This window comes from Spea bombifrons, chromosome 7 (assembly GCF_027358695.1).
Source record: "Spea bombifrons isolate aSpeBom1 chromosome 7, aSpeBom1.2.pri, whole genome shotgun sequence".
Taxonomy (NCBI): Eukaryota; Metazoa; Chordata; class Amphibia; order Anura; family Pelobatidae; genus Spea; species Spea bombifrons.
Window position 1 is genome coordinate 3,746,876 of NC_071093.1, and position 19,366 is coordinate 3,766,241.

Consider the following 19,366-nt stretch of genomic DNA (forward strand, 5'->3'; position numbering starts at 1 on the left):
ACGTCACCGCGCAACTTTATTGAAAACTGACAATTGTCAGTTTTCACGGTATGGGGGCATGCTGCTTAGATGCCTGTATCTCAGGCATCTGAGCAGCTACAGAGCCCCAACATATGCCGTTGGAAAGGTAATCGCCTCACCTTTCCAACGGTATAATGCTTGTAAAAAAAGAATAAAAAATATTATGTTAAAAAAATAAAAATGTACACAAAAAGTAAAAAAAAATGATTTGGGGGTCTCTAAAGGCAGATAAATAAAGATCAAAGTTGCCTAGAGACCCCCAAATTTAATTATCTAACATAAACTGGTTTAACTTTTAAAAAAAAAAAGTTTAAGTATTCTAGCTAAATGATCACTGTGGTAGCCAATGTTACCACAGTGATCATACAGCTATAAAAAGTTACATTCCCTTTTTAAAAATGGCCGATACTAAATTTTAACCCCATGATCCCTTTGATCATGGAGTTAAATTTAGCCAATGGTAGAGGAAGGCAATTTTTGAAATCCAGATGAATTGCAAAAATCAGCCATATAGCCTGTAGTACGTAAGTTAACCATGTCATCCCTGGAGCCCCTTGCATTTTTACTGCAAAACTTATTTTTGCTGTAAAAGTGATGTCTTTCTCCCTTTACGATCATCTCTTTGGGATTGTAAGGGGAAAGAATGGTGTGTGTGCTTCTGCGAGTGAATGTATGGAAAGTATGGTGTGTGCTTCTGCGAGTGAATGGAGATATGAAAAGCGTGTGAATGGTCAGTAATTAGGGTTGAAGCCTTGACGTGGCATTACTGCTCACGTAAGAAGTTAAATTATGGCACAAAAAGTACATATTTTCAAAAACTACACCCCTCGGCGCATCAAATGAGGGGCTGCATGTGTTTCTAGGACAAACCTGGAGTGCGCAAGACACAAATGAACATGTCGCTATGGTTAGAAAAAACATATTTTCTAGCCAAAGCGACATATTCCATCATTATCTGTGAACTTAACTTTTGTCCTAGAAATACATGTAACCCCTCATTTGAAGCTCCAAGGTGTGTAGTTTCTTGAAATGTGTACTTTATGTACCCTAATTTAACTTCCCAGATGTCTCGACCACCTTAACTTCAGATATGGCAGATTGGAGAATCTTGTTAAAAAATTGTCTTAAAACATTTAGGGGTGATGGCTGCATTTAGACCGCTCTAGGCAGCTGGGAAGTTAAATTATGGTACATAAAGTATATATTTTCAGAAACTACACCCCTTGGCGCATCAAATGAGGGGCTGCATGTGTTTCTAGGACAAACCTGGAGTGCGGAAGACATAAATGAACTTGTCGCTTTTAATTTTATTTATTTTTTATTTTTATTTGTGTGATATTCACTTATTTGTTGTGCAAGTCAGATTTGTGATACAAATACAAATAAGACCTCATTTGCTGCGGCTGGGGGTGTAGTTTCTAAAAATATATAGTTTTGTTGGCATATTTTAACATCTCGGGCAGCTAGAGCTGTTTAATTGACGCAGCCATGCATTAAATTTAAAGATGAATTTTGTGATAGTCTAATAAATTTAACTTTTAGCAATAAAATATTAGAAAAACACAGTCTACTGTTCTCAATGTCTGTTTATTTTAGACCGGTTACCTACTACAAATATTTAGCAACACAGGTTTTGATATTAGAGTTTAGAAAAATAACATTACAAACTAGTTTTTATTGAGTTGGAAGTGAAAAATTACACTTTTTTCCCATTTTTGGTTGTATTTTGCAAATCTAATGAGACATACACATATAAAAATGGTATATGTGGAATCTGCTGGGTGTGCTGAAAAAAACAATATATGGTTTGTATTGTTTATTCCCAAGAAATGTACTTGAAACGCGTTTAAACGTGAGATGCACCAAAATGCCGAAAACTAGCTTAGCACCAGGGTGTGAAATGGCTTAGCAGCCAAGGGGTTAATGCACAGCATCAGAAACATACTTTACAGTTAATAAAGGATTTCACACCGAGGGGTGGTAGTAAATACCCTGGCGGGGGTTATGTATAAAGATTCCGATGTAAACGCATAACAATGAGGCAATCTGCATGAATATTCAGTTGGTTACCATGGTGATGCCTGCTACATTGTATCAGGGTTGTGTTGTATACATCACCCCACCCCCCCAACACAAACACAACACAGTGTTACAGATACTCCTCCAAATGTTTGTTTGATACGGTTTGTTACATTGTCACGGCCGGAAGCCAAAGGATGTGAGCTGCCAACCAAAACCGTGCGATCTCTGCCTCTGGGGGGGGGGAGATGGTAGAGAAATGGTTAATTTGGATCGATTTATTTGATTGGCCCATTGGGGAGGGGGGTACAGAATGCTACCCCCAACTGTCACAAAAACTGAAACTTTGCAGGAAATGAGAGGGGCTTCGGGATGTGTCAGGTGGTATCTGTTTGCCATGGGTTGGGTCTTTAGTCAAAAGTGGTTTCTTTAGCTGGGCCAACATTGACTTTTAATGTTACTTTGTAACCTGTTGGTAGTTATTTATATGGCTGAGTGGGGTATTTAAAGGAAGAAAATTGGATTTTATTTATAATTTAATTTTCTGCTGTTTCTATACACATTATCGGGGCTTTTAGGGCTGTAGAACCCTCATTCCCAACAAACATTCTGAGCTCCTAGAAACGAGGGGCATCAGGGGAGGAAAAAAGGGACATTAGGGGGGAGAGAGGGATATCTGGGGAAGAAAGAGAGGCATTGGGGGCCAAAAAAGGACTCTTCCTCCTTAACAGGGACACTTGGGAGTTATGCTTCTTATCATTTTCAGGTGCAATGTATGGATACATCCAGTGTTAAAGTGAAATTTGTGCTAAACAAATGGTCCGTGTAACATTTATAACAGAGAAGGGGTGCCCTGGAGCCCGAGTTACATCATATTAGCCCCCCAAGCACGCATATTGCCAGCTTCCCTTCCAACCCATTAAAAAGGGGTTACTGAAATATTGAGAGTTATGTATAAAGAGCAATTGTGGTCCATAGTTCTAAATATGGTGCAGTTACCATGGCAACCAGTGGAATGTCCCTGCTGATTGCATCAGCTGTTCAATTGTGAATGTCCCTACTGTGAATTTAACAGGACATGCGCAGATCGGGTGAGGGGGGTTGATCAAGGGGCTAATTTTTTATTTTTTTATTATTTACTTGCAGTAAATATACCAAATGGGGAATTTTCTGTAATAATGACAGCAGGGGCCCCATTCTCCTAGGGGCCCTTAGCATTAACTTAGTTTAGCTTATGATTAACCCTCTATGAAAGCTTACTGATTTTTTATTATTATTTATGATCTATCGGTTGTGATGTTATATACATTTATCCGGAGTAGCGTACAGGCTCTCTTTATCAAAATCAAACACAAAAATTGAAGAAAATATCTTTATTTAAAATACATTTTTAGACAGACATTCTATAGTCTTTTTAATACTCTTCTCCCTCCTCCCCCTCTTCCCCGCCATCCACGCTGTCAGTGCCAACCTCTTCGTAATCCTTCTCCAGGGCGGCCATGTCCTCTCGGGCCTCGGAGAACTCTCCCTCCTCCATTCCTTCTCCCACATACCAGTGCACAAAGGCACGCTTGGCGTACATCAGGTCAAACTTGTGGTCCAGGCGAGCCCAGGCCTCGGCGATGGCCGTGGTGTTACTCAACATGCACACGGCTCTCTGTACCTTGGCCAGATCTCCACCTGGGACCACGGTGGGCGGCTGGTAGTTAATACCAACCTTGAAACCTGTTGGGCACCAGTCCACAAACTGGATGGTGCGCTTGGTCTTGATGGTGGCAATAGCAGCATTAACATCTTTGGGCACCACATCCCCTCGGTACAGGAGGCAGCAGGCCATGTATTTACCGTGCCGGGGGTCACACTTCACCATCTGGTTGGCCGGCTCAAAGCAAGCATTGGTTATCTCGGAAACAGATAGCTGCTCGTGGTAAGCCTTCTCTGCAGAGATAACGGGGGCGTAAGTGGCCAGGGGGAAGTGGATACGGGGATAGGGCACCAGGTTGGTCTGGAATTCTGTCAAGTCCACATTCAGAGCCCCATCAAATCTGAGCGAGGCCGTGATCGAGGAAACAATCTGGCCAATCAGACGGTTCAGGTTAGTATAGGTCGGACGCTCGATATCCAGGTTCCTGCGGCAGATGTCATAAATGGCTTCATTATCCACCATGAAGGCGCAGTCTGAGTGCTCCAGGGTGGTGTGGGTCGTGAGGATGGCGTTGTATGGTTCAACCACAGCCGTGGAGATCTGAGGAGCCGGGTAAATAGCGAATTCCAGCTTGGACTTCTTGCCGTAGTCGACAGACAGACGTTCCATCAGCAGGGAGGTGAAGCCTGAGCCGGTGCCTCCTCCAAAGCTGTGGAAGATGAGGAAGCCCTGGAGACCGGTGCACTGATCGGCCTGCGGGATAAAACACACAACGTCAGACACACCAGAAAACTCATTCCTATTCTGCTCTACATTCTGAAGGAACTTTGCTACTTTTGTATCCTTCCGATCCTTCATAAGATTCAAATAATCAGAGAGGGAGTATCCAAGAATTCCAAAACTACTTCTAAGGAAACTGTTGAGTTATTGAGAAGATCCAAACGGAACTCACCAGCTTGCGGATTCTGTCCAGCACCAGGTCGATGATCTCCTTGCCGATGGTGTAGTGACCGCGGGCGTAGTTGTTGGCGGCATCTTCCTTGCCGGTGATGAGTTGTTCAGGATGGAAAAGCTGTCTGTAGGTTCCCGTCCGCACCTCGTCTGTACAGTAAAAGTTACAGCGGTTAAGCCTCTCGCCAAACGGTGTTTAGAAGATCTTCAAACCCCAAACTAACGGGAGATTTGGTTCTGGTGGAGCTGAGTGTAGACCCGGCTTCATCTCACCACCTTTCCCCTCCATATTCCCCCCAAATATATATTTAACACGGACCAATCACAAGCCACAGAACCTCATACTCACCAATCACAGTGGGCTCCAGATCCACAAACACAGCTCGGGGAACGTGTTTTCCCGCCCCGGTCTCGCTGAAGAAGGTGTTGAAGGAATCGTCTCCCCCGCCGATGGTTTTATCGCTGGGCATCTGTCCATCAGGCTGGATCCCGTGCTCCAGACAGTACAACTCCCAGCATGCATTGCCAATCTGGACTCCGGCCTGCCCGACGTGAACTGAGATACATTCCCTCTGTGGGGCAAATAATGAGAGAGGAGAGTGAGACGGGGTATAACGCGGAGGAGGGAATAAAATCAAATAGTAACCGGGAAAGGAACGGAACTAAAGAGACTGAACCAGGAACGAGAACCCAAACCGGGGAAACAAACAGGCTGCCATCTGGCTGGGATTGGAATGATAAATCCCACAATGCTCAGCCAGCGTAAGGACAGAAAAGGTGACTCCGGAGGAGCCCCCAATGAAAGGTCTATAAACCTGGGGTGGAAAGCGGGATGGGGCTGGGGAGGGGCAGTTATCAGGTGAGAAATACCCCAGAGGAAGAGAGAGAGAGGGAAAGCCTGACAGTGTACTCAAGGTATACCCAGACTAGATAGGATAGTAGATGCGATAGTATGCATAGGGTACAGACACAATAGATAGGACAGCACAGACAGTGTACTCAGGGTACAGACAATATAGGCAGCACAGGTTAGCAGTGTGTTCAAGGAACATACAGAATAGATAGGGCTGTAATGCCTGACAGTGTACTCAGGGGTACAGACAGAACAGAAAGGACAGTACAGCATATAGTATGCTCCGGGTACAGACAAAATAACAAAGGTACAAGGGACATACAGAATAGATAGAAAGGACAGTGCGGCCTATAGTATGCTCGGGTACAGGCAGGCAGTGCAGGCTGACAGTGTGCTCGGGGTAAACGCTTACCATGTTGCTGGCTGATGTCTCCTGGTCCCGGTGAGCGATGTACTCGGATTCTGGAGGTCTTCTGCCGTTGCTGTGTCTGCTGCCCGTTTATATGGCAGTTACAGGAGCGCCCTTAGTAACTGGGAGGGCGCTTAGTAACAGAGAGGGTGCTTAGTAACGGAAGGGGGGTCCTTAGTAACGGCGGGGGAGCAGCCAACGCCTCCCTGTCTCCAGGACGCAGAATCTCCCGGGGTATTTGGGTCAACAAAACCCGGCTGGGGAGGGGCAGCTCGGGGGCAAAGGGCTCAATGGGACCCCCTGGGCAGAATCACAACACGGGCAATAGAATAGAGGAGGGGGTGAGATGGCGGGACTGGGGCAAAACAGGAGGGAGTTAGAGGCCAAACCAGGGACGTGAAGGAGGGAAAGGGGCAAAACAGGAGGGAGAAGACTATGTGGTGGGTATGATAGGGGAGATTTATTTTGGGTTCAAATATTAAAAAAAAGCTACCAAATTATGAAAATGGACTCATCCGAGTGAGAAAACTGTATCAGTAATCAGTCCAGGAAAATATCCCCTTTTATATCACTTATTCGTACACAGCTTAAATCATTTAACAACCTGTACCTGGAAGCTAACCCAATGTAAGACTGATAGGTGGTAGACAAGTGGAACAGCCTCCCAGCAGAAATGGTAGTGGGTATTAAACATGCATGGGATAGACATACGGCTCCTGAATATAAGACGAGACCAACGACTGATTAAGGTTTGAGTCTTTACAGCAGGAGAAACGGGCGACTAGACGGGGGCCGGATGGGGCCGATCTGCCGCCAAATTCTATTTTTTGTGTTTCTAGGACTCTTATTTGTACAGCGCTGTGGAGTATGATAGCGTTATATTGATGAATATATGCAAGAATTAATGATTAATAATAGGCCCCTCATCCTCCTGATAGATTGTAAGCTCCTAGGACCCTCTTCTCCTTCTGTACTAGTTTGTTTTAAAATGCTTTCATGTAATTGTTTAGTTGTATATATTGTGAATTTTATTTTTCACCGTTCACTATTGTAAGCTCTACGGACTCTGCAGGCGCTATATAAATAATATACGTACTTTATTAATCAGAATATTTTGATTTGTGTGCTTAATAAACCCAGTAGCGTCACTAAGACCCTCATATAAAGACCACCACTAAACGGTGACCCCTGGGGGCAACAGCCAGTCAGAACCCAGAATGGAGGGAACAAGAGTGGAGGAAGAGGGAAAGAGAGAGAAGAATGTGGGAAAAAGAGGGAAGAAAAGGGGAAAGAGCGGGAAGTGAGTGAAAGGGAGGAAATGCAGAAGAAAAGAACAGGGAAAGAGAGGGGAGGGAAAGGAGAGGAAAGAGAGGGATTAAAGGGGGAAAAGAGGGAAGCGAAATGGAAGAAGGGAAAGGAAGAGGGAAAGGGTAGGAAAGCAATCTTGTAATTGCGTCATTAATAACACTTTTTGCGGGTCCAACAGCACTCAGGTTATCCCCAATAATTTACGGCCGACGCAGCAAAGCGGGATTTTTTCTTATTGTAACTCACTGTGTTTCATTAATAAAGCTCAGGGAGGGGATGTTTGGGGAGGAAAAATATTGGGGAGTTTAAAGGAAACCCTGTTTAATCTGGTAAATTCGCTTCTTCCTAATTTAGAACAAATCTGTCAGTTTCGAGGGTTTTGTCATCTTTAATTTAACCCCCAGAAAGGCTCTGCGCGCTTTATTCGAGTCATTAGGACTGCGTTCCGCGGTTTGCCCCTCGGTCTGCTTCGCGGTTTGCCCCTCGGTCTGCGTCGCGGTTTGCCCCTCGGTCTGCGCCGTGTTCCACATCCCGGTCTGGGTCCCGTATTACGCTTTATTACCAAATAAACTCCTTTGTTCGGTCTTTTCTGACGCCCTGTTGAGATTTTTTTTGCCCCAGACTTCACATTCATGCACAGCGGGGTATTTACCTCTGGGGCGGCCCACCGGTCAGTGTTTGTTTAATTTGCCCCCGGATACGCACTGTTGTTGTGTCGCTCATCCAGTTTCGGGGTCCGGCCCTCGCTCTGGTTTCACGTGGCACCATTAACGGGTCTCCAGCTCTGCAAACGTGGGATTTTTGTGAATGAGCTGGAGGCTCTCATATCATTAACTGGATTCTATGAAGATAAATGTAGTAACAAAAAGAGTTTCATGCTGTGAAATACAAACTTCGTAGAACTTCAGGATATCAGGACATAATGTCTTACTTTACTAAGGGGGTGGCGGATAAGTGGAACAGCCTCCCAGCAGAAGTGGTAGAGGGTAATACAGCGAGGGAATTTAAATATGCATGGGATAGGCATACGGCTCCTGAATCTAAGACGAGACCAACGACTGATTAAGGTTCGAGTCTTTACAGCAGGAGAAACGGGCGACTAGACCCTCTTTACCCTAAAACCAACCGAGAAGAATATGCATTATACCCCTATATGAACTATGCTGTTATAGATGCAAAGGGGGACTCACTTCATATTAATATCTATGTAGTTAGAATGTGATGTCATCAAAGTACCTGTTGGTGTAATGCTCAGGTGTCCCAATACTTTTGTCCTTATAGTGTATTTCTGCTTATGAGTATTTTCTGGTTAAATACGCAAGAATAATAATTGCCTCTAGAGGGCAGTATACTCACACTGTTCTGTGAAATAACAATTGCCTCTAGAGGGCAGTATACTCACAATGTTCTGTGAAATAATAATTGCCTCTAGAGGGCAGTATACTCACAATGTTCTGTGAAATAATAATTGCCTCTAGAGGGCAGTATACTCACAATGTTCTGTGAAATAATAATTGCCTCTAGAGGGCAGAATACTCACAATGTTCTGTGAAATAACAATTGCCTCTAGAGGGCAGTATACTCAAAATGTTCTGTGAAATAATAATTGCCTCTAGAGGGCAGTATACTCACAATGTTCCTCGCTCTGAGAAGCACCTGGAACCCTCAACCCTTTTATTTTTACCCTCCACATAGAAATGCCCCTGAGGCCGATATGGCTCAATCCAATCACATGTTTTCTGGCACTCCTTTAGTTTTTTACACGTGTGTTTTATCCATGTTCTATCGTGTGTTATTTTGTTTTTCACAGAGGAGTTTTGAGGGGACAGGGTGGGCTGCGTCTTCTGGCCACCATCCCTCCTTGAAGGCCTCACTGGGTCCCTCTTCAGGCCTGACCCTTCTTAGGCTTCAGGCAAGGAGAGAAGGAAGGGGCTTCTTATCTCCACGTGGGGGCTGCAGCCACAGAAGAGGAAGATCTGGGATCTGGTTTCCTCTCTGGAGCGACCACTTTGGATCAACATCTAGAAAGAAAAAAGCATAAGAGATCTAGAAGATTTGGTCATCTTCGGTGAGGAGGGAAGGCAGAAGTTGCATACAAGATTGGGGATCTGGTTTCCACTGTTGCCCCTTCCCAGTGATGTATTTACCTTTGGGGCCACCCTTGGCCAGCGATCCCAGTGGCTCCTCCCACTGTGGTGGGCATCTCTGGTACAATAAAAGGCGCTGGGATATGACATCATAGCGGGTTCTTGGGTCAGAGTTCCCGGTGCGCGGTGTGAATTTTATCCGCGATGACCTTTTTGACGCAGCAAATAATTGGCACAACGGATTACAGAATCCACGTGCAAAATAACTCGGCGCACTGAGAGTTAAATAACCCCATGTTGTCGTTTATATATCTGCTGCAACTTTTGTTCTAAAATCAGTGCATGCTCTCCTAAATAGCCTCCGACTCTGTGCTTTGTAAGGGTTAATTTCTGCGGGCAGCTGCCTTAGGGGGGTATTGTCAGATTTTACACCAAGGTGATGAAAGTCCAGATCTCAGAGCCAGAAGCATCCAATATATTTACCTTTTCTTGTTATTATTTGTTACTGTATTAGGTTTTTGATACAATGTATAAACTTTAATACGCCACGAAACATCCACAAGAATAGCGTTTACCTTTCATTCCGTATGTCCGACACCGGGGGATGGGGGAGAGACGCCTAAATACATAAAGGGATTTAACAAAGTACAGGAGGGGAGTTTATTCCAAAGGAAGAGAAATGTTACAAAAAAAGGCTGTTATCTAAAGCTGGAGGGTCAGAGGCTTAGATGGAATTGTAGGAAGTGCGGTAGGTAAGTGGAACAGCCTCCCTGCAGAAGTGGTAGAGGCTAATACAGTGAGGGTATTAAACATGTATGGGGTAGGCATATGGCTCCTGAATCTAAGACAAGACCAGCGACTGATTACGTTGCACGTTGGTGTCTTTTATTTACAGCGGTTTAGACGGGAAATTACACAAAGCTGCCTTTCTGCTTTTCGCCAACGTAAAATTTCGAAACGGGCCAAACCAAACGTCACACGGGGGAGGGGGGGATATTCCACTGCTACACATTTGATGTGAGAGCCTGTTTTGGGAAGTCTCGATCTTTCCGGAGAACAGACAATTTGATTGCGCTCTAATACAGGGACATCTTCCGCAGCTCTCTACAACGCTTTTAACGGGTTAATAACATATCAACGACCACCAGCGACCGCACAGTGACAGACCCATAGCTGCCAACTGGCTTATATCCCAGCTGGCTACTGTTTTGACAAATGTCCCATTGGTTGGGAAACGTCTGCATTTGGAAAAATTTCCCCAATGACAGTGCAGAATATCCCGGACTGGCCATCTGCCACACTTGGTAGCTGACAGGGCATGCTTACCCATACTGCCACCCCAGGGGCAGATAGGGGCAGGATGGACTGAGGGCACTTTAAATGTGGATATTCATCTTACTGAATGATATTATAATGAAAGTAATATGATTACAAATGGGCATTTAAACAGGACAATGCGCTGCACACATCTGGCATTTAATGGGTTAAAACACAGACGCCTGAAAGCAGCAAGGATCACAAGCGTTTGAAATAAGGGGCGGGTCTATGCAAATGATTTCCTCTCCGCATATACTGTTGATGTTAATCTTATTGAGCAGATCCTGCGGTGGGCGTCGCCCTGAGGGGGTGGAGTTATTAGTCGCGCCTCTCTGCTTGGGCTAGTCACAGAGCCATAAATAACAGATGCGATTCCTCCCTGCAAATGGGCGTGGCTAGGTGTTTGCTGACCCCGCCCTTATATATAAGATTTCTGGCTGCGCAGCTGTCAGCTCATTCTCACAGAGATCCGTCACGCAGGCTCCGGTGAGATTTACGCCCCGATCTTTTCTTACCGACCCACCAACGAACCGCAGACATGGTGAGTCCTCAGCAACCGCTAACCGATACTTAACGGGTGACATTCTCAGCTGCAGGCGGCTGCACAGCTCACACCAGGCGTGATTCTGCGGCTTCATCCCTCCCCCCCAGTGCAATGCTCGATCCCGGGACTACAGATCCCATCGGGCATGAGCATGTGTCTGGTCTTGGTGAGGCTGAGGAGAGTTGCGGCCCACAGTCCGTGGAATGTAGATATGGCGGAGGGGGTGACCTACTTGCCCTGGGGCGCGCTTTGAACGTGGCAGAAAATAAATAGCGTAATATTATTGTTGCTGCATGTTTGATGTTTATTCGCTAATAATAATAATACTTTAACTCTTTAGATTCCTAGGGGATTGTGAATGACGTGGAATGGGGTCCTGTCACCCTATGGTTAATGTGCACGTGACAATGTTGTCATGCGGCGGGTTGTGTCGCAATACCCCTTGTGTTACCACATTACCTGGGCGGCTGCGTTCTGTATCCGCGGTTCTATTGTGTAATATCACTTATTAAAGGAGGCATTTAAAAAAAATAACTAAGACATTTTTTTTTAGATATATATATATATATATCTCTTTACTGAACCGCGGAATATAAACACTTTTTATTTCACTGTGTTAAAGGAATAGCCACATCACGGTTTTTGCTATTAACCCCTTGATCCCCAGCAGGGTGCAAGCAAAGCATATCCTGCACGGGCCCTCTGGCACACAAAGGGTTAAGCACAGGAACGAAGGCATTTGGAGGGAATAATCCGGGTGGCTCGGTGGTCTCCCTGATCAGTTATTTTCGTTGTTGTGACACAAAATATCTGGAAGATTCCCTTACGCTCCGGAGTGAAGCGCGGGGGCCGGAAAGCCGCCATCCTTAGTATTCCCCCGGCACCCGACTGGCAGTTAAAGTGTTAAAGGACGTAGTGTTAACTATTCTGCCTCTGGCTAAGATTATATGTCACGTCATGAACCTTTCCCGCTCTATTTAACTGTCTTTGTACAGGGGATTAGTTTGTATTTATATACACAGACCGTTTCCATACAGAATTTTTGGGATTATGTTAAGGCACAGAACGTGGAAACGTACGCCTGGTCTGAGAAGACAGATGTGGGGATTTTGGATGTTTGGCAAAGGAGGCTTTACTGAGAGGGCGGTAGATAAATGGAACAGCCTCCCAGCAGAAGTGGTAGAGGGTAATACAGTGAGGGTATTAAACGCGCATGGGGCTCCTGAATCTAAGACGAGACCAACGACTGATTAAGGTTTGCAGCAGGAGGAACGGGCGACTAGACGGGGGCTGGATGGGTCTCTGCAAATCTTTCTATGTAAGGCATCTAAATAGTTAACCGCATTCCATAGTCATTTCTTTGCCTGGATCAAAGTCAGCAAGTCCCGAGAGATCCCTGCCGCAGGCCATGCGAGATTTCACAGGGACGTTTGCGAGCGACGTCTGGAATCACCTGCCATAGGGGGGATTTCTGTGCGGACCACCTTTCCCTGCCGGGATCTTAGGGCGCAGCTGGCTGCGTATGTTCAGGGACTTCTCCTAACTAGGGAATCGCATCCAGCGAGGCGTCTGCAAAGCGATTCTTCTTACGCATTGTTTGTCTTTGGGCTGTCAGCGAGAGAAGTCGCAGCACCTGCTAGACACCCGGATTATATTTAGACAGCCACGTCGGGGGGGGCGGGGGTGCAGCCGCCGGACGAGAGCGCAATGTGTTCATGTAATCAGGGCTGTGACGTGATGCCCTTAGCGGTCTCTTTCTGCAAACAGCAGAGCGATATTTCATTATAGAACCTACCTGTGAGGAGTTGCGCAGTCGAGGGCATTTTGGACCACCACTCCCATCACACTCAGCTGGCGCCGGGACAGTTGAAGTTCATGTAAATCCAGTATAGCGCAGCAGATTCCATAGCGTGGTTAAGACAGACTGGGGGAAGGGGGGGGTCCCAGGAGCTTACAATCTACTAGGAACATATCATATTAACTAATATACAGATATCTGGATTTACGTCTGACAAAGTGTCATCGGCTCCCATTGTAAGCTCTTTAGCGCTCGATAAACTAGTAAAAATGGAAACCAGTATCCCAAGCGCTGTATACGGTAATATACCCCCCCAGCGCTGTATACAGTAATATAACCCCCCCAGTGCTGTATACAGTAATATAACCCCCAGCGCTGTATACAGTAATATAACCCCCCCCAGCGCTGTATACAGTAATATAACCCCCCCCAGCGCTGTATACAGTATACCCTTCATGGTGGGAGATACGATTAAAACCCCCTTCTAGTATGACCTTCGTATTCGCACAGGAGTTATTCCTGGAGAAGGTTGCGTCGGCTGATATTAATGTGATTTGTAATCAGATACATTGTTATACCTGTGAAGATCAAACAGCTGTTCATTGTTGTGATTGTTATCTGATTCAATTAAATGCCACTTTCTGCCCCCCTTCCCGTACCCTTCTTACCCCCAAGCTCTTTTGGGTGCTGAACATTCCATGTCGAATACATGCCAGGCTGGGGATATCATGGAGCATGGATGTCATTCATATAATTTGAAGCACTTTTTACTCTTACGTAGAACTACCTCCCAGCAGAGGTGGTAGAGGGTAATACAGTGAGGGGATTTAAACATACATGGGATAGACATACGGCTCCTTTACAGCAGGAGAAACGGGCGACTAGACTGGGGCCGAATGGGGCTGATCTCCCTACAGGTTTTATTCTATGTAGCAATAATGGTCAACGGATGTAATGTGCCGGCGGGGCCCCTGGCATGGGCTCCGGATACGCCTATGAGATCCGACTGCGGAGGTTCATAAATCCTGCTTGCGCAGCCTTTGATTGCCACTTAGCCTACCCGGCCCTAATGACAGCGCAGCATGAGTTGATATTTAGGGTGTTGGAGAAACCCACCCACACTGAGCGTATTCGCAGGTGGGGGGCGTTGCCTATTAATAGCCGCTGCGATCAGCATCCTTCCCTGTACAGTCGCAAGAGCCACCGATCCGCCACCCTGCGTACAAATTATAGCTCATTCCCCTAGTGCTTTGTCACCTTCTAATTTAAACAAATGCCCCGGCTTGTCTGTACCCCCCCCGCCTTCAACTTGCCTCCGAGCCCGTCTCCTAAAGTTAGTCTTTACCGGCTGAGGGTCCTGTGAGCTTACCCCGGCGCTGTATATATATCTGGCGTAATGTTCCTTTTATCCAGAATTTACTCCCCTCCGTATTCGCAAGGTCTGGGATTCACAAGTTATTTGTTAAAAGGATTCTATAAATATTATGTTTCAGACGGTATACACAGAGCTGTGACATTTAAATGTTTCAAATCATCCAATTCATTATAATAGAGGACGGAGATAACCCGCGTAACACAGAATGCAGATTATAAACGATCATTTCATTTATTGAAGGTAAAGAGTTAATCGAAACCCATATCGCCCATGTGAAAACGTAATTGCCCCCCCCAACCTAGTAACTGGCTGTTCCACCCTCGGTGCAACAACTGCAATCAAACACTTGTAGTAAATGGCGTAGAGGGAGGAGTTTTGGCCGCATTTCTTGGTGGAATTGTTTGAATTCAGCAGTTTTGAAGGTTTCCGCTCCTCGGCATCTCATTCGGGTTCCAGTCGGGTCCTTGACTCGGCCTCCACAACTTTCCTCGCGAGGTGGCCTTGGTCGTGTGCTTCGGATCGTCGCCCTGCTGCTTAAACCAAAACGCCCTTGGGATTTTGGGTCAGGGAGTGATGGCCGGACGTTCCCCTTCTGGATGTTTTGGTTGAGACAACCCGTGGTTCCTTCGATCGTGGCAGGTCGCCCAGACCATCGCGCTACCACAGTGTCCGTCAGGTTTTATGTCTGATGTAACAGGACCCACGTCCTTCTGACTCGTTGGTCCATAGAATATTCTCCCAACAGCCTCGGGGTCACCGAGATGTTTTTTAGGTGAATGTGAGATGAGCCTTTGTGTTGTTTTTGGTCAGCGGTGGGTTTTCGGGTGGCAGCTCTCTCATGGATGACATTTTTGCGCGGTCTTTCTCGTTCTGGAATCGGGAACGCTGACCTTCACCGAGGCGAGTGAGGTCTCCGGTTCTTTACACGTCAGGGTTCTGGGTTCTTCTGCGACCTTCTTGTCGCGTTGTCGATGGGCTCTTGGAGGAATTTTGGTCGGCCGGCCGCTCCTGAGAAGGTTCTCCACCATTCTAAGTCTTCTCTGTTTGTAAATCGTGGCTTCACCGGGGATCGCTGGAGTCCCAGAGCCTTAGGAAAGAATCTGTAAGCCTTTTCAGGACTGATGGACGTCATTGATCTTGTTTCTCATCTGTTCTTGGGTTTCTTTAGATCGCGGCATCATCGCTTTGTAAGACAGGTTCTTTTTAATTGATGTTTGGGTTCAGCAGGACCGCCGGTAATCATGCCTGGGCGCGTCGAGCGAAATTAAACCCAATTATCAATTACATTTGGTTAATTGGTGGATTTAGTAACTAAGGGGGGGCAATTACTTTTTCACACAGGGGCAGGGCATGGTAGGGTTGGAGAGCTTTTTTTCCCTTCTATACATAAAATCATAGCTTAAAAAGCTGTGTTTTGTGTTAAACTCAGGTTATCTGTCTAATAAAATTAGTTGGATGATCTGAAACATTTAAATGTGGCAAGTATGGGGGGGGATAAATCGGGGGAAGGGGGCCGTAGCTTCAGGGTTAAAAAGTCTTTCCATCGAGCGAATCGTATGATATGTTTGAGTTCATAGTCCGAAGTCCGCGCTTTCCTGGGACTCTCTGTATGAATTCGGTTATTGCCTCGAATCACAGATAAGGTGACAAACGATTTCTGTCTTTAGGTCTGGCTTCCTGTGAGTTCATTGGCGTGTTTGCAAACGTCTCATCGAGAATCGGAATAATAATTCATGATAGCTGAGAGGCCCCTTTAAATGATCATGCTGTGGCCCCTTGCTATTGCATGGATCGCCCATAAGCATTTACCCCATTCCCCCGCCAATATTAGCGGCATGGCTCCTAAACACGTGAGCTGGAACTAGTGGAGCGCGGGGTTTATTTGTTAAGAAACCGTCCCTTCATCATCAGCCCAAAAGTCTTTTCTCGATGTAATAATGTGAAGGGAACGTACGGCCGCCGGTGCATCACAGGGCGTTCTACCGGTTTATGGAGACAGACGTTTCCTCGTCCCGGTTTATTGAGTCCGGTGCGTTTGGGGTGGGGCGGGTAAAATTCTCGTTACTGCCCTCAGGAGTGGGTGGTGATGCTTGTTCAAACGAGTCCTGCCGGAGACGCAGAATGAGGTGTGCTTGTGTCAACACCTGTAACAGCTCCCCAGCCCTGTGCAGATAAGAAACCATCTCAAGGTTCTTCTCCATACTGTTATTAAACATGCGCAAGCTTCCTACGCTACCTTCTCAATGACTCCTGATTGTGGGACTGATGGGGGGGGGGGTCTAGTTGAAAAACCGCATACCTGACCCGACGTCCGTCAGCTCCGTGGATAATGGAACAGAGCAATTATTTGATGTTGATTGGCTGTGTATTATTTCACATCTTGCAATACATTGGACAGCACAAGAAATATAATATAAAAGCATTTCATAATTTTGCCCTTTTTTTTTTTTTCGTTCAGAGGGAATGTATCTCAGTTCACGTCGGGCAGGCCGGTGTCCAGATGGGCAATGCATGCTGGGAGTTGTACTGTCTGGAGCACGGGATCCAGCCTGATGGACAGATGCCCAGCGATAAAACCATCGGCGGGGGAGACGATTCCTTCACCACCTTCTTCAGCGATACCGGGGCGGGAAAACACGTTCCCCGAGCTGTGTTTGTGGATCTGGAGCCCACTGTGATTGGTGAGTATAGAAAAATTATTGGAGGTCTTCCGAAAACCCATCAACGTCAAGATGGGTAATGGTCTAGCACGACCCCCCCCCCCTGCACCGCCACCCCCCTGCAATATATTCACCGCCAACTGCAAGGGACCCAGGGTGGTCTAAGAGACTCTGCATACACAGAACGTGCTCCTATTGAAAAGTATCTGCTTGAATTGTTATCCTTAGCAGGTCAACAGCTTTTAAGACATCATAGGCTTTCAGTATACTCGCCGAGGTGGTTCTTGGTGAACTCGCCCAGTTAACCCAGTAAACAAATCTTCCTCCTCCTGTGTTTTTCCCGCAGACGAGGTGCGGACGGGAACGTACAGGCAGCTTTTTCACCCGGAGCAACTCATCAGCGGCAAAGAAGATGCCGCCAATAACTACGCCCGCGGTCACTACACCATCGGCAAGGAGATCATCGACTCCGTTCTGGACAGAATCCGCAAGCTGGTAGGTGCCGGTCTTTTTGTTTTGCAGAATCTCGAGCTTCATGTCTAATATTTTCCATTTTTCTTGAAATTTTCATGTGCTGGGAACTTAATTGAACTTGCTGAACAAGAATACAAACGTCCACACGCTCCGTGGTTACTTCTAAAAATGTGCTACGCTGTTTCGAAAGAGGTTACAGTTCCTATGTACGTTCCTTGGGAATTAAGTTCCCATATAACCCCAAAATATCTCTTTTAGCTTCTAGATTTTTGTATAACGGTCTTGGCCATCTGTTTAGTCCGAGCAGACACAACATTGCTGCAAACTTTCTGGTTACTTTAATGATTTTTTTCTCGTCTCTAAACTGTTTTATAGGCTGCGATTGGACAACCTGGCCTTAGAACGTTAAGGTCTTTAGAATTGCTAACTGAAAGAATAAATTCACATCCATAGTATTGCCTCTAATTCTTTACCGTATTGTATGTTTCAGGCCGATCAGTGCCAAGGACTACAGGGATTTTTGGTTTTCCACAGCTTTGGAGGAGGCACCGGCTCAGGCTTCACCTCCCTGCTGATGGAACGTCTGTCTGTTGACTTTGGCAAGAAGTCCAAGTTGGAATTCGCTATTTACCCGGCTCCTCAGGTTTCAACCGCTGTGGTTGAACCATACAACTCCATCCTCACGACCCACACCACCCTGGAGCACTCAGACTGCGCCTTCATGGTGGATAATGAAGCCATTTATGACATCTGCCGCAGGAACCTGGATATCGAGCGTCCGACCTATACTAACCTGAACCGTCTGATCAGTCAAATTGTATCTTCGATCACGGCCTCGCTCAGATTTGATGGTGCTCTGAATGTGGACTTGACAGAGTTTCAGACCAACCTGGTGCCCTATCCCCGTATCCACTTCCCCCTGGCCACTTACGCCCCCGTTATCTCTGCAGAGAAGGCTTACCACGAGCAGCTATCTGTTTCCGAGATAACCAATGCTTGCTTTGAGCCGGCCAACCAGATGGTGAAGTGTGACCCCCGGCACGGTAAATACATGGCCTGCTGCCTCCTGTACCGAGGGGATGTGGTGCCCAAAGATGTCAATGTTGCTATTGCTGCAATTAAGACCAAGCGCTCCATCCAGTTTGTGGACTGGTGCCCAACAGGTTTCAAGGTTGGTATTAACTACCAGCCGCCCACTGCAGTACCAGGTGGAGATCTGGCCAAGGTGCAGAGAGCCGTGTGCATGTTGAGTAACACCACGGCCATCGCCGAGGCCTGGGCTCGCCTGGACCACAAGTTTGACCTGATGTACGCCAAGCGTGCCTTTGTGCACTGGTATGTGGGAGAAGGAATGGAGGAAGGAGAGTTCTCCGAGGCCCGAGAGGACATGGCCGCCCTGGAAAAAGATTACGAAGAGGTTGGATTAGACTCGTACGAAGATGAAGATGAAGGAGAGGAATAATGTGTGTCTACTGCCAACCTTTTAATTTCTCATCCCAGAGTCCAAAAGGATATGACTCTGGGGTTACTTGCCAGTGCGGTTTTAAAATAAAATAAATGTAAATTCGGACTATTGGTTCCTCTCTTGGTCAACATGTATATGTTTTGTATGAAAGATGTACGACTCTTTTACATGTGCGAATGTCATTTAAAAAAATATATATGAATGTAACCATTGCATGAGTCATGCTAATCGATACATAGTTACAGTTGCGATAAGGGTTGAGTGATAGAAGGCTTCCTCGTACGAGGTGTGCTATCAAAGATGGCTTCTTGGGTAGCTTTTCTTCCCCTAACCTTTAATTTGTCCAAACCATTCCTCATCCACTGCTGGGTCTCCATGTTCCAGGACCCTGCACGGTTTCACCCCCTCAACCCTCATTCAGCCCCGTCTAGGAAACTGGA

General features: G+C 46.3%; 2 protein-coding genes across 2 annotated transcripts; one reads left to right on the top strand and one right to left on the bottom strand.

Annotated features, from left to right (window-relative positions):
- Positions 1-3,398: 3,398 nt before the first annotated feature.
- On the bottom strand, positions 3,399-6,002 carry LOC128502319 (tubulin alpha-1A chain-like). The gene is made up of 4 exons (XM_053472081.1): positions 5,902-6,002; positions 4,986-5,208; positions 4,638-4,786; positions 3,399-4,438 (listed from the first exon to the last, which is right to left on the bottom strand). Exons 1-4 carry the CDS (start codon positions 5,902-5,904, stop codon positions 3,455-3,457), a joined length of 1,359 nt encoding a protein of 452 aa, XP_053328056.1. The 5' UTR covers positions 5,905-6,002; the 3' UTR covers positions 3,399-3,454.
- A 5,003-nt stretch (positions 6,003-11,005) lies between these two features.
- LOC128502320 (tubulin alpha chain) lies at positions 11,006-19,031 on the top strand. Its single transcript, XM_053472082.1, has 4 exons — positions 11,006-11,151; positions 16,786-17,008; positions 17,334-17,482; positions 17,952-19,031. Exons 1-4 carry the CDS (start codon positions 11,149-11,151, stop codon positions 18,921-18,923), a joined length of 1,347 nt encoding a protein of 448 aa, XP_053328057.1. The 5' UTR covers positions 11,006-11,148; the 3' UTR covers positions 18,924-19,031.
- Positions 19,032-19,366: the final 335 nt, after the last annotated feature.